Source organism: Musa acuminata, chromosome BXJ1-5 (genome assembly GCF_036884655.1).
Source record: "Musa acuminata AAA Group cultivar baxijiao chromosome BXJ1-5, Cavendish_Baxijiao_AAA, whole genome shotgun sequence".
In the NCBI taxonomy this organism is placed as follows: domain Eukaryota; kingdom Viridiplantae; phylum Streptophyta; class Magnoliopsida; order Zingiberales; family Musaceae; genus Musa; species Musa acuminata.
In genome coordinates, this window is record NC_088331.1 from 44,760,477 (window position 1) to 44,775,797 (window position 15,321).

Sequence of the window (15,321 nt, forward strand, 5' to 3'; positions counted from 1 at the left end):
TGATGCTCAGCTGTATGATGCAGTTCAGGGTTTACATTTTCTTTTTCATAGTGCTCTTGCGGACTCCCACGTGGTCCCGCTTTGTCTGCCACAAAATGTGTGCTCATGTAGTAAAATCTTGAGTGAAGGTGGACAGCCAATCCTCCATATGATTTAGATCGGACGAGGCTCAAGACAGGGAAACCTTTTCTTGCATTGGTGGCCACAGCGTGGGACCCACTTATGTTTCCCCGGAAGACGATGTAAAAGGTATAGTTCCTGCCTCGGTTTGGACAGCTAAGCATTGTCTCTCCAGAACATTACTGCCTTTAGGCCCGAGTTCGACCGGTTCGCCGTGCAAAGCAAAACCGGAGATGGCAGTCGCCTCCACCGCCGCCGCTGTCGTCCTCTGGCCGGCTTCCCAGTCTGCTCTCTTCCTCCGCCGGCCCTCCTCTCTCGCCTCCAAGCTTCCCTCCCACTATCCGCCGCGCGCTTCTTGCGCGCTCAGATCCGCCGCCCTTGTCACTCCCCTCCCCCGTCCTACCCCTCGTCGACCCGAGACTCGTCTCTTCGCGGACGAATCCGAGTCCCCGGATATCGAGGTGGAGATTGAAAACGACGGAGGCTCAGGAGGAGGAATCGAGGGGTCCGATGGCGGATCAGGTGGTGGTGGTAAGGGTGGGGACGATGGTAAGAACGGAGGGGCGGGGGATTCCGGGGAGAGCGAAGAGGGAGGAGCGGATAAGGAGAAGAAGGTGGAGCATGAGGGCGGGATGTCCATGTCGCAGAAGGTGACGCTGGGCTATGCGGCCCTCGTCGGAGGTGATCCCTCATTCCCACCATTCTTTCTTTCCCTTCAGTCATCTTCGTAAGTCTATGTTTCTTAAGGTATAACATTGGATACACACAACACGTTTCATGTAATCTTTCAACATATTTGATGTCTAATTCTTGTGCAATTCAATAAGAAATACTGACATTTGCTCTTGGTTGAGTTGATCTGGAATAGTACAGGTTATGATTGGAAAAAGAAATATCTTGTTTTGCCTAAATTTGTATTTTTGAGTGAGGTTTTTCTGTGCTCATAGATTTTTTTGTTTGTAGCTGTACATTTTTACCAAATTGAACTCTAGCATATCCTGTTTCTAAGTGAGCTTCATATTGAAAATCCTATTGAATGTAGCATATAAGTTAATTAGAAGTTCAATGAGATGAGAACCTGTATTGTGCCTCAATCTCAAGTTTTGATAGAATTAGAGAATCATAGTAGGATATATTCTTATTAAATTAGAGTAATGACATTCTGTTTATAGATGAAGGCAAGCTAATGTCTCACTAAAATGATGATGCACATCTTGATGTCATTGGTGATATAAACTTTCGCTAATAAGCAATGCCTTTATGTTTTGAAAACTTCCTCTGTTGATTTATTTTATGTATATATGTATATAATTATTTCGTATTGTATGTATGTATTGTAGTAAGCTTCGCTATACTATAACGTACTACTCGGTATGGGTGGTACATACCGGTCCGACAGGAGACCGGATGGGCGATATATCGGTATTCCCCCATGTATACTACGTCAGTACGCTTAGTATGACTTGATACGGCTCGATACGTATCATACCGATGGCTGGTTGATGTAACGATACGGACCTGTAAGACGAACTGTGTTTTGTAGTTTGTATATTAACCAAAAGAAATTGTCTCATGGGCTTACCATCTAATATAAATTGAAAGTTGTAACCACAACTTCGAGACCAAAAAATAAAGAGGTAACTTGCTGATATTTCTAAAATGATAAACCTTCAATAAATTTATAATGATATATGCTTTCATAAAGTCATTTGTTGTCTCTTTCTGTAAGTCATTGCTCGTAACATGGGGTAATAAATTATTTATACATACTACGTAGATTGAGTGCTTATGAAATTCATTATTGTGATTTGTAGCTTCAATAATTTAAGGATAGATGCTTACATGTATAGTAGCGCCTTCAATTTAATTTTTTTTTAAGGGATTAGTCATTTACTTGATGGCAGTTCTCTAGCATCTACATCAATACTGGTGTTTGAATTTAGTTTTGGCCAGAATCTCATATAGTGTTAATTTTGGAGAATGACTCTGTTGTTAGTAAAATACTAAATAAATAGAATGCCAAAATGCTGATCAAATGTCCTTGATGGTTTAGTATTTATTACTTGCACTGGTGATCCTTTCATGCAATAGCAGTTCCTTAGTAGAAACTGCACTTCTAAGCCTTCTAAAATATATGACTCTTTGTCAAATATCCACTGATGCTCTTTCTATAATAGTTTAAAGCAATGTTGATCTCTATGTTTTAAATAGAAATATTCTTAGTACTAGTGCTATAGTTCTGAGGGACCTTATCCTTGTTCTCACAATCTACCTTTTAGTTTCTTATGTGGAAGGAGGTTTTTTACTGCTGTGCCAGTATTTATGTGAATGAAAATAGACTATGGTTGATCTCTCACCAGTACTTTGTATGCTGATCATGGACTTAAAAACAAAAGGATTAAGCAGACATATATAGCACAATGCTTCAAGTTTAGGTTACAATAATCCAGCTTTTTCGCAGATTAAGTTCTCTTGTATATGTATAACATCTTGTTTTGAAGTCGTTGATTTTGAGAAATTAGAATTGTTATAGAAGACTAATGAATCCCCAGATCTGTGATGGTTTTGATAACAAAGGAAAGTTCTGACAAATTTCTGTCAGAAGATCAGACCTTGGTAGAAAGTGTAGAAGATCATTATCAGTGCACCAAATTTCAGATATTAGCCAAGCGTGTGCCAGTTGTCATCATATCTGAAAAATATATTGGATTTCATGATTGTCCTCTTAAAGCTAGGTTTGGTGGCATAGTTGACCTCTAACTGCTTGGAAAAAATGACCATCAATAGGACAATATCGCTGAAGTCATTTTTATGAACTGTCCTCACACAAATATATAAACAGTTACATATATCACGGACAATTATCTTTTGCAGTTACTCTCCTGGACAATTGATTTTTGGTGGTTAGGAATGTCAAGATATTACGAATTAGATTTTTGAATCAACAGAGTGGACATTTCTTTGACAATTCTGTTCTGTAAAAGCCTATCACAAGGTGCTTTACACTATGATCTATGGATGTTCTTCGAGTTATGATAACCCATCACTAGTCTAGTGTCAAATTGTATTATTAGTTGTTATACTATATGGACTTGTTCTCATTTATTTAGGTTTATTGTGCTAACATATTCCTGAAATAGAAGTTCGAATGATCAGTTAAACTTGTGGTCTCGGCTTATGTTCTCACAGTTGGTGGCATCATGGGATATGTTAAAAGTGGGAGCCAGAAGTCATTAGCTGTTGGAGGGATAGCAGCCTTGCTACTGTATTTTGTGTATACACTACTTCCAGTTAGACCAGCTTTTGCATCATCTCTCGGTCTAGGTAGGCCAAAAACATTGCTATTTGTGTTGGAGCTTGATTTCTCTATTGCTGTCAGTCCTGATTTCTCTACTGACGGTATTTTAATGTTGTTTTGTTAAATTGCTCTGCATCTAGGTTTATCTGCAGCTCTCCTGGTAGTGATGGGTTCTCGCTTCAAGAAGTCTGGGAAGATCTTTCCCGCAGGCATTGTGTCTGTCGTGTCATTCATCATGGTTGGTGGTTATTTTCATGGAATCCTACGCAGTTCTCATGTTTAAATGCCCACCGGCTACCATCAGTAGATTTTGCGACCAGTGGCTGTTGTTAGGACAAACTGTCTGTTCTTGAACACTTTTTCTACATTTGTTGTTGTCTGTCATAAAGATATGGAAGCTGTTTACCCCTTGATGAGTTTGTGTGATGCCCAAACTTTAGTAACCTGTGATTACTCTTTACTGAAGTCTCTTTTCCTGTCACCAATAACTTACAGCATTTATCTATAGCAGTAACAGCATGTTTCTGGATGCAGCAAGCTGATCATGAACAACAAATAGAGTGATGGACAAGTGCCCAAAGATGCCATGGCACAAAATGGTTTCAATTGGTAACAGAATGGTTATTTTCCTGATCAAGCTTCTTGTGACAGTGACAGTTGTGATTGTTGACACTGCAAGCAGATTAGCTGAGTTGAGATTCTCATTTTGATAGATATCATATAAGATACAATGGTGCAATATTTAGCACTTGGAAGGATCTCCATGGTTGTGAATGGATCTTGAAAACTTGCTTGTTCACTGAATCCAACTCAATGACAGGAGTCTTAAAGCTGGATTCACAATGTGAAGATTGATTGGTATGGATCCTCAATGTATTACTTATGGGACTTACATAAGAAGTCCCAATCCTTGAGATGAGAATATCGAGGTTAATATACGGAGTTGCTAAAAAAATAAAAATAAATATTTTTATTCATAAATAATTAGGCACGACTTTTATGAATGTATAATAAGAGAAAGTTATTTAATATTTTTATATATAAAGGATGAGTGACAAAGACAAAATCCAAGTTTAAGATTTGATGGTAAATTATCAAAGTTTTTATCAACTAAGTTAGGTTATAACTTCAAAATTATTATTATTATTGTTATAATCATCTACATCCACATGTGTTGAAGATAATTATAAATATTATAATTAGCAAAACCTGAAATAATTAGTAGATGGATGAGAGGTAGAAAGATATAAGAAAATTTTATTAGGAACTATAAATAAAAATTTAAATACTCGACATAATATTATTATGTATCTCAATGATGACGGTAAAATATTATATTAGTTGTAATATATTGTTTGTAAGAGATTAATGTTAGATTTTGTTGTCTTATATAATTAGGTATATATATTATAGTTATGATTATATTTTGATTATGAATATGACCAATAGAAAGTAAGTCTAATTATATTAGAATTATTAGGAGATGACCTTGATTAAAAATTAAAACTTTTAGAAATTAAAATTTTTTGACTGATGTCCTCAATTATAAAATTGATTTATTTGATTTATTTTTTAAATTAAATATTTTTTATTAGACTTAACATAATAGTATTTTAACTATTTGGTCAATTTGGATAGCTCAGGCTTACCTAATTAAATATGGTTGATTAATATAAGAGTTTCATGCGAAATTAAAAATATAAATTATAATTTTCTTTGATATTTTTTATATGACATTTTGATTACATTTTACATGTGATAAATAAATAATTATTATTATTTTTGGATATTTGTTTGATTGTTCATATGCATATGTTTAAAATTATGAAATAATATTTATTTTTACATAAAGATATGATTTATGCTTCATCATTATTATAGTTATCATATGATTTTTTCATTAATATTCAATAATTATTATGATTATGATTATTATTAAATTATTTTAACATAAATTAAATTAAAAAATTTTGGTGAGTATTATTTGTAACTCATATCCTTAAGTTTTATCTAATTACTAGTTGCCAAAATAATGTTGGATGATAGACTTATGAAATATGAGTTACAATAAAAATTTGATCATCTATAAAATATTTTTTTTTAATTATATTATTATATTTATCTAACTAATAATTTATAAAATTATATTAAAAAATTAATTTTAAATGATATTAAGAAAAATAATATTCATAGAGAAGAATTTACAATTATATGATGAGGTAGGATAAAGTTGTTTAGGATATTCTTATAATTTATAGTTATATACATAAAGTTAGCAACACTATTTTACGAAGATAATATGAATCACTTATAAATATTTTTTATAAATATTAATTTATTATTATTTGATTTCAGATTTTGATATTAAAAGTTTTCATATAACAGTAATATAAGAATGATTTTAATACTCACAATTATCAAAATGAACTGTCGATTAGGAATCTTATCACCAAGTTTAGCGTGCAAATGGTACCGCTGTTGATGGGGACTGAGGCGGTCAAAGCAGGTGGCCCCTTTGGTGGTGGGATGCTATCACGAAGGAATCAACGGGACGATAGCAGCAATGAAGGAAGGAAGGAAGGAAGGATAGGGTAGAATCAGGGACCAGTTCGGTCGTCCGGCCTCGACGGTTCCTATCGGTGGTCGTAAGGTTCTCATCGACGTAAGCGTTATTGCTCACCGTTCGTGGGCTGTCATCTTTCCGACCATCACTTTCCTGCATCCCTTTCTATGTTCTCATCTCATCGTTGATTCCTTCAAGGAAAAAAAGCTGTGATGTCTGTTCATCGGGACTCCGTCAGCAACCAGGTGGCTGAGGCAATTCTCTTCTCTCTCTCTCTCTCGGACACACTCAAATTCTCTTTTTGTTTTAGCTTTGTGCATCTTCTTCTCCCTTCGCTCTCTATCTCTCTCTCTCTCTCTCTCTCTCTCTCTCTCTCTCTCAGATGACACATTCTCTTTTTAGTGCAGCTGTCTGTATACAGCATCTTTTTCCTTTGCTTTCTCGTGTTGCCATTCTTTAGAGTTTATGAACGGAGCTGACCTTATATTAGCTTAATCTTTTGAGATGAATGGTTATTCAACAAATGTTTTATGGTATTAAAGTAGATTATAAGGTTGAAGTGATAATGATTAATCATCTAATGGATAATTAATCTAGTAATAGTGTTTTACAATCTTTAACACAGAAACAATTAATCTATGGGAATGAATATATTCGACTCATTTACTTTATAATCTTTGGATCATTTACTAAATTGATGGTTCATAATTGATGATTTATGTTCATGCTTTGTTGTTCTTAGCAATAATGTCATTATGATGCATTAGCCACATGTAAAACTTTGAGGCATCTCATTCAGAGTTGAGCAGTAACATTTGATGGCAGCAATCACTGCTTTCTTTTGTTCTCTGCTGCACCTGCTTTCACATTTCTCTACATTGGCTGTACTTTTGAGCCATTGCTTTCATGGCATTTGGTAAAAGATAAGATGCCAATAACACAATTGGAGCTTATCTTATCTTCCAAGGGAATCATCTTGGAACACCATCCAACTCTCCAGCCTTTCTGTGGTCAGAGAGAGAGAGAGAGAGAGAGACTGGGTGGTGGAGAACCTACAGATGTTACACCTCTATATGTTGTGTGTTCCATGAACTTAATAAGCTAATAGAGAGAGAGAGAGAGAGAGGGTGGTGGAGAACCTACAGATGTTACACCTCTATATGTTGTGTGTTCCATGAACTTAATAAGCTAATAGAGAGAGAGAGAGAGAGAGAGAGGGTGGTGGAGAACCTACAGATGTTACACCTCTATATGTTGTGTGTTCCATGAACTTAATAAGCTAATAGAGAGAGAGAGAGAGAGAGAGAGGGTGGTGGAGAACCTACAGATGTTACACCTCTATATGTTGTGTGTTCCATGAACTTAATAAGCTAATAATATCCTTGACAGTGGAGATCTGACACTGCTCATGGCAACCATCAGACTAATCTCTCTCTTTTCCTTCTTCTTTGTTCACTCAGTAGTTTGCTAGTCAAAACTTGAAGTGTATCTGTCATCTTCAACATAAGTCAAGCTTCAATTAGGTCAAACTGCCTCATATCATGAACATTTCATGGTACTGCAAGTCACATTAATTCCAAGTGGAAGATGATTATATTGATATATGAGTTTGCATTGTTTTACTATATTATTTTCACATTTTGAGCATCACTTAACATGATTTATAAGTTTTAGATCATTGCTCCTCAGGTGGGATTGCAGTACATCAACAACAGCTTGCCACAAAATTATGCTGCCTCATTATGAATCAGTGATGGCATCAAAGAAACTTTTCTGAGATCTTTTTGCCACCACCATCTTGCCCTCATCATCTCCCACTCACATACTGCTGGTTGGCATGTTTGCATGGAGAAATTTAATGTCCCATATAACACTCTCTCTCTCTCTCTCTCTCCTTTTCCTCTTTTCAAAAGCAAGCCAGAAAGGAAATAAAAAAAAAAAAGACAAAAAAGCTGAGGCCAGCCCACCAACTTCCACCATCATCCAATTCCCCTTATTAAAGGCCATCCTATCTCGGCTTTCTTCCCCTTGAACTCTCCTCCTCATCCTCCACATAACACCTCCATCAGTGTCTTCACTTGTTCTTTGTTCGTCTTCTTTCTCTGCCATCGACAGCATTCAGTGCTATGCGCAGAACCATAGAGTACTGCGACTTGAGACTTGTGCTGGTTCAATTCGTTGAAGAGACCGCTCTCTTCTTGTCTCTCATGGTCAAGTGGCTGCTCCTTCCCTCCTACGGCTGGTGGCCTGCTGCTGCTATTTCCTCCTCTTTGGAAGACAGCACCGTCGCCGAGGCCAAAGCTCGTCACTGCGCCGCGGCCCGGGCGGTGAGGGAGAGCCTCCACGTCTCGACCTACGCCGAGCTGGTAGGAGAGCAGGAAGAGTCGGCCACCGCCGCCGCCGCAGCAGCAGCAGCAACGACGTGCGCGGTGTGCCTGAGCGAGGTGGGGAGGCAGGACAGCGTGTGGGAGCTGCGGAACTGCAGGCACGTGTTCCACCATGGCTGCCTGGACCGGTGGCTCGACCACGACGAGCACCTCAGCTGCCCGCTCTGCCGCGCGCCGCTGCTCGCCACGCGGCCATCCGCTTCTCCTCCTCCTCCCCCGCCGGCATCGGAGCCCAGCTGGGCCGTGGAGCGCCTCCTCTACCTCTTCGGGGACGACCTCCTCCTCGCATCTCCTACATAGCTTCATGCTCCGTTACATCACATGGAGCTCAGTCGGTTTTTGGTTCATCGAGGGGTTTGTTTACATACGTATAGCATCCAAAAGAGCAAATGTTATAGACATATTTAGATTCTTCATTAGAAGATTACCAATGAAACTTAGTATTCTTCTTACATGTTCTAATTATAAGATGATTTTTGGCATGGCAAAATAAATATCATCAAACCAACACAAGTGCTGAATACATGTTTTAGATTCTGACCAAGAAATCTGCCAATGAGTTCAGCTGATATATTGAGATTAGTGTTCATCATAAGGAACATAACTATGTTTAAGTAATTGCATAGTGTTCTTCGACTATGGTTTTTGATATTGGGATAATACTAAGCCAAATTTCTTTAAAAGACATGACGACTCAAATGTTTCTGAAAATATAACTAAATTGGGTTTAGGTCTTTGCAAGTCATTTCAAGATTTTCATAAATTTAGATAATTTTTCAAACATTAAAATCTAAATTACACTCTCTTTTTTTTTTGAATGAGAGTGCAGATAGACCCAATGATGGGTTAATGACGAAGCTCACCTTTAATGTAAAATATGCTCATCTCATGTCTAGAATGAACGATAAACATATTGTGCATCGGATTTAGCAGCTTGCCCGATCAAATTTGAACGAAAATTGATGATATTGGGCTTCAAAGCTGCTTGATCCCATAAACACACTGTAAACAGATGCATGCATTAGTGTTGGCTTGAGATGAACGTAAAGAGGCACGGCAAGCAAAGAAAACAACATTCTTATACTAGTAAAGTTTGATCACTGCTGTATCTCAAAGCTCTGCTAAGGTCATAAAATAAAACAGTGGCAGCTCCAGGCCAATATAAATTTTTAGAACCAATTTGCAGAGGCACAATGGCTTCCATGGCATCTACACAGCATTAAAGCAGGGAATGAGAGTCGCACAGAGACCAGGACATCATGTGCTCATAGGCTCGGGACTGCTGGACGAGAGGATATCCAGCAGCGAGTTGTGTGGCTCCAGCTCTTCATGCCATAGAGGAAGGGAGTCGCCGGAGTAGAAGTTCTTCGTGACACCATCAGCATTGATCTGCCAGCCCATCAGAAAAATAACTATCAGAAATATAACCTACGTGGAGGCTGATATTAAACTATTAGTCAGTCGATTTCCTTAATACATTTCCGGAATTGACATTTTCCACCAGGAAAGTGGAATGATCAATTACATACGTCAGGTACTAGCAGGACAGTTGATCAATACGATGGCAAAATCATTATCAGTGATTCATGTTGTGTAGATTATACGTTTATACCGTGTTCTAAGCCAAGATACTTACAGTAACAGTACGGACGACACCTCCGCTCGCCCCATCACGTGCAATAGCAAGAGAGACTGCCTTCACCACTAATTTCTGCATTTTTGAAGGGAGATAGAAGCACGATGTCTCAGGTAATTTCCTACTCATGATAGTTACAACAACCAAAAATAATACTACAGTACAACTGACAAGCAAAAGAATAAATATTTAGACTTTAGTGATTTACATTATAAGAAAATCAGCATAGAATTCGCAAAAAAGAACGGGAAAAATAAAAACAATGAACACCTGTTCAAAGTTCAAACAGCAACCGAAGCAAGGATGCCAGCAAAAGTTGCAATCACAGATTTCGTTTGCTTGTCTGATAACTAGTAAATTACTTAAAAGTGAGAAAACTATAAGCTTAAATCAGCATCACTTAGTAGTTCATTTCATTCTAAACAAAAAGAAGAGCAAGGTCTAGTTTAGGTAGAGTTAAGACCTTTAAGCTAGTTAGTTAATAATCTTACTCTTTCAATGTTCCATTTCATAGCAGAGCCAAACACTCTAAAACATAATAAATAAATGATCTGACTCACTGCATACAACAGAGATTTTGCTTTAGAACTCGCCTCAAGAGAGAAATGGGAGAACAATAGCAAAGTGTCTCAAAGAATATGGTAGAGTGAAAGATAAAAAACAAAAGGATTGTGTAATATTTTTCACTTAAAGAGTGTGTTATGGACTTGTCATTAACCTCTAAAATTTCTAGTAATTACATCCTTATCCAAAACAGTTTGACCAAAAAAGAATCGGTCAAAAGCTAATATCTTCACATTGCATACCTCAGCTTCATCTTTGCTCATCCCTTCCTTCCATGCTTGATCAAAGAAACCATAAAGGTAGCTCGAACCAGATCCTGTGGATGGAAGATAGTTATTTCCAAAGAGTCATAATATGCTAATCATCTCAAACAAGAACAAAGCATCATTATGCAATATCTAAAGACTAAAACCACTCAAAAAGCACGAGAAAACTTTATGAAATAATGTGCTTTGACATTCTATTTCATAATACTGATGTTAGTTCATATCATTTACTTCTCTAAAATGAGAAAAGACAGATTCTCAACACAAATGACAATTATAGATTGCCAATTCCTACCAAACATGGATTTCTCATCCCATTGCTTTGCTGCAATCATTGTACTAATCATAAATTCTTCAGCAATACACCTAAATCAAAAGTCTCAGTCACCACTACATCTGTTTATATAGAAATATATATTTAGTAAACATAGGACTAGATTTCCAGATAATTTTCTTCTAATATTGCTGGAGAAGGATGTTAGTGATGGAAGGTTATGAAATCCAAGGTCACCACTGCCAAACGTGGAAAAAACATGCTCTCATATTGAAGGTCAATTTGCAAAGTGCCCTTGTCTCATTGAAAATTCTAAAATTCCTAACTATCATGCAATTAGTTCTTTGTGCCAAATTACACAAGATGAAAGATGAAACAATTATTTAACATTTTCTACAGTATAGGTTGGTCAAGTTAACATAGAAAATAGTGGAGAAAGTTTGACCTTACCTTGCAGAAGGTTAAATGTGCCTGAGTTTTGGCTGAAAATGTTGAAAAGGTAATTATTTTACAAAGAGAAACAATCCTTTCTATTTCCTAATGAGCATATATAAGGGACCAATTTCAGTATTTCTGAAAGAAAAATTAAACACACTTCTGCTTATTAAGCTACAAATGCTTATGGATTTTCCAAACCAAGCCCTGGTTTGCAGCATGCATTATTATATGTGATCTATGCAAGTAAATAAACAGAATAAACATTCATGTCAAACCATGTAGAACACTAAGCTGAAGCACACAACACACCTCCGATAGCAAAAGGTTGCTTCAGTATTGTCCCTCCAAGTGGCACGGAATATATTTGACCTCCTTCGTATTTGTCCCATCCACCAACAATGATGCCCATTTGTAGCATGTTCTGGAGATGCCAATGACACAAACGATCATATGTATACACTAATTCTAAACAAGCAAAAATAGCAAAATGTTGAAGAAAAATAATAATAACAATAAAAGAAAATAAATGCCACTTCTTACAAAAGAATCAGTTCAACTTCTTATTCAAATATTTTTGGATGATTAGATGTGACATGAATTAAAGCAAGAATTAGTCTAGATCCCAAAATTCAGTATCATAAATTGAGAGAAACATATGGAGTGGTTCAAAATTGCAAGGAAAAAGACACAATCTGATTTGATTTTGTTGGTTTTCCAGTTAGTAACAGTCACAAACAAGAAAATGAACTCAAGTATTTGACTTGAGTGATAAATCTATTGATTTATGCCATGGCTTATGACAAAAGACTACTCACATCCAATAATCCTACAATTTCTCTATATTCAGAGTAGTCTTAACTCTGAAAATTGTTTTGCCACAGAACAGTTATGTTGATACCTTGTTTTGGTATGACAGCAATCTAACTAAATTAGCTGCCACCTTGACCGTTGAAGGCTGTCCAAGCTGAATTCTGCGACACGTATGAGAGACCGGTAAGTGAAGGTCAGCAGCATAAGAATGACTCTGAAATAATCAGCTAAATTTTATATGATTTTAAGTTTTTCTATTGGCACTTCCATGGTACCCGTTAACAAATACACAGAATTAATACAGATTAAAGTCACAGTTCAATTAAGGAACCATCTCATAGACTTCCAAATAGAGTTTTATATTTTCTAATCCAGAGAGAGAAAGAAGAAAAAGAGTAAATAAACTCACGTGTGTTGATGAAGAAAGTATCTGACATAGTCAGAGATAACCTGGGAATCAGCTGCCTGCAAGGAAACCATAGATTATAGAAGCATGCTTAACTCACTATAAAAGTTGAGAAATGAAAACAAAATTAAGTATTTAATTGAGAAACTAATTGATCAATAGTTACCAACGCTAAAATAAGGGGAAAACAGTAAACACCAAATCAAAAGTAGTGAATGTAACAAAAACATCTACTGTAATTATAACAGAACAACAGAAACTCTCATGTAGCTTAGGGTTAGAGTAGCCTTAAGGTTTCCTCAGTTCCAGTCTAGGATGACTCTAATCAAGTTTTCTGTTTAGTTTTTCTTTAATCAAACAGTTATGCTTTCCTTTTTCTAAATAAATACTTAGTTTCAAGTCTATATTTTGACAAACAAGTAAACGGGGGTATAAATCATGGATCTTCAATTTTAAACTGGGGTTTATTTCTTATAGTTGGCTACTCTTAGATGAACAGAAAGTTATCTTGGAAGCAGAAGAAAAGCCGACCAAATGGGACAATAGAATGATAGCATTTCCGAGAGCCAGAAAGCAGGGGATACATCTGATGCAAACCCCTTATACATTAAGTCCGACCATTCCTGGTCGTGATCTACTAATCTAGTCTTTGATTGTTTTAAAATGGTTTAAAGATAATTTGAATCATTTAATTCAACAAAACAAGTCAAAACAAATTGCCAGAGCACACCAACTATAAGTTGAAAGAACATAGCCAGAAATGGAGAAAGGATTCCTTATATCTTCTGTATTTTTCAAACACACACTTGTATGAACTAGGATGTTCAACACCTCATGCTCTTAAGAAACATATCAACATAGCACACGAACGAGCATCGAAAGAGATCGTTACCGATCCAGAGCGGCATATGTAGACATTGTCCGTCAACTGTGTGATCTTATCCGACGCCCGATTAGCGACATACATTCCTGTAACGAGAGATCCAAACTCATCAGCCAAAACCCCACAAGGGAAAACGAACATGATTTAGAAAACAAAGATCTCTCCGAGCTTTTTCCGGGGTTCGATCGGACCTGTGCTCGTCCTCGAATCGGCTCCGAGGACGACACCGCCGTCGTAGGTCACTCCGATGATGGTGGTTCCCAACGAGTGGGGCGCGCTAAGGTCGAGATCCATCGCGGCTAGGAAGAAAAGCTTTTGGATCGAGACCGAGCCGAGGAGGGAAGGTAATATACGAGGAATGAAACCCCTTTCGCAAGCAAAGAGGCGTGTCCAGGACCACGTGCTGATCACGTGCGTGAGAAGCCCAGGCCCGCTCCGCTCATGCCGAGCAGACCCGCAAGCCCGATTAGTCGGATGCGGGTATGGAAAACCGGTTCGACCCGAACCCAATCAAATAGTCTTCGGTTGACTCCGCGCTAAATCAATCTTATCTAAGCAGATCAGATGATATGAAATTTGAGTTAATGTCGAGCAAGCCTTATGCATTGTATTTTTGATTTGATAAAGGTTTACTATTAAGGAATAATACTTTGTTTTAGTGACAAGCAACATCATGCTCTTTATATAAAGCACAATGCATAAAATATGATTTTCTTTTTTTGTCTTTTTTATGGCATGATGGAGTTATTACAAAATAGGTCACTTCTACTATTTTATTTTGATTAATTATGATGATAATAATTTTTTTTTTCTTTTTGTGATTATCACAGAAGAGCTTCCCAATTTTTTAACGGTACTTCTCATTTATCTTTTTTGTTTTTTTTCTTTTTATGAATGAGTGAATTAGTATAGTCACATTTTTTTCAATAATACTAGGAAATAATGTGATATAGTACAAAAATAATGTGTTTCTATTTTTGCATTGTATTATAATGTTTTTCTTATAAATACTTTAACACAGCATAAAAGTACTATATTTAATATTTTTATCAAATTGTACAAAACCAAATGTTCATCCTACAGACCAATTCATTAAAAAGAAAAAAGACAGATAATTGACTATCAATAGGGATGTTAATGAGAAGATAAGTAGTGCTTCTCTCGTTCCCGTTCACGTCTCATCCCTCGTCCTTTATTTTCATCTCACTTCTATTTAAACGAGACACGAGTGGAGATAGAGAATCTCCACTTAGGACGAGTAAGTTCTCATATTTTTCTTATTAATCTACTCAATTTAAAAAAAAAATAAAGGGCATTTTACTAGAAAATACTCTCTAGTATTATGATAATTGATTTTTACCGAGAGCATCCATTTTCTAAACTTTGATTAAACTCTAATTGAAATAATAAAATGATAACGATTATCCTTTAACTCGATTTTTTAGAGCTAAAATAGTTTTCTGAATCAAACTAGATGGATTCAACTGAATCTTAGCTACCTAATTTGATTCAATTGAACTCTAGATTATCTCTTGATTTCTTCTAAATTATCATGTACTACCCAATTGATCGAGGAATGAAATAGGAAACTTTTCGCTCGTCGTTGTCACTAATGTCCTCTTTCCTGTAGCGATTATTAGCTTCGTTCGTAGATGAAGCATTACAAAGCCTTAATG

The 15,321-nt window shown here is 36.6% G+C and overlaps 3 protein-coding genes across 3 annotated transcripts; 2 read left to right on the top strand and 1 right to left on the bottom strand.

Annotated features, from left to right (window-relative positions):
• The first annotated feature begins 265 nt into the window (after positions 1–265).
• Positions 266–3,831, top strand: LOC135674503 (protein FATTY ACID EXPORT 2, chloroplastic-like). The gene is made up of 3 exons (XM_065184422.1): positions 266–801; positions 3,310–3,444; positions 3,559–3,831. Exons 1-3 carry the CDS (start codon positions 354–356, stop codon positions 3,699–3,701), a joined length of 726 nt encoding a protein of 241 aa, XP_065040494.1. The 5' UTR covers positions 266–353; the 3' UTR covers positions 3,702–3,831.
• Positions 3,832–5,957: 2,126 nt separating this feature from the next.
• Positions 5,958–8,822, top strand: LOC135674505 (E3 ubiquitin-protein ligase ATL4-like). The gene is made up of 2 exons (XM_065184425.1): positions 5,958–6,235; positions 7,671–8,822. The coding sequence occupies exon 2, from the start codon at positions 8,108–8,110 to the stop codon at positions 8,666–8,668; it is 561 nt and encodes a 186-aa protein (XP_065040497.1). The 5' UTR covers positions 5,958–6,235; positions 7,671–8,107; the 3' UTR covers positions 8,669–8,822.
• A 607-nt stretch (positions 8,823–9,429) lies between these two features.
• LOC135674504 (proteasome subunit beta type-6) lies at positions 9,430–13,996 on the bottom strand. Its single transcript, XM_065184424.1, has 8 exons — positions 13,837–13,996; positions 13,655–13,731; positions 12,766–12,821; positions 12,445–12,517; positions 11,856–11,967; positions 10,811–10,884; positions 10,005–10,079; positions 9,430–9,757 (listed from the first exon to the last, which is right to left on the bottom strand). Exons 1-8 carry the CDS (start codon positions 13,937–13,939, stop codon positions 9,626–9,628), a joined length of 702 nt encoding a protein of 233 aa, XP_065040496.1. The 5' UTR covers positions 13,940–13,996; the 3' UTR covers positions 9,430–9,625.
• Positions 13,997–15,321: the final 1,325 nt, after the last annotated feature.

Coding starts and splice junctions, on each gene's coding strand:
- LOC135674503 (XM_065184422.1), top strand. CDS start 354: ATGGCAGTCGCCTCCACCGCCGCCGCTGTCGTCCTCTGGCCGGCTTCC. Junction 802..3,309: donor CTATGCGGCCCTCGTCGGAG/GTGATCCCTCAT, acceptor ATGTTCTCACAG/TTGGTGGCATCATGGGATAT. Junction 3,445..3,558: donor TGCATCATCTCTCGGTCTAG/GTAGGCCAAAAA, acceptor CTCTGCATCTAG/GTTTATCTGCAGCTCTCCTG.
- LOC135674505 (XM_065184425.1), top strand. CDS start 8,108: ATGCGCAGAACCATAGAGTACTGCGACTTGAGACTTGTGCTGGTTCAA.
- LOC135674504 (XM_065184424.1), bottom strand. CDS start 13,939: ATGGATCTCGACCTTAGCGCGCCCCACTCGTTGGGAACCACCATCATC. Junction 12,822..13,654: donor ACATATGCCGCTCTGGATCG/GTAACGATCTCT, acceptor GTTTCCTTGCAG/GCAGCTGATTCCCAGGTTAT. Junction 12,518..12,765: donor TACTTTCTTCATCAACACAC/GTGAGTTTATTT, acceptor TACGTGTCGCAG/AATTCAGCTTGGACAGCCTT.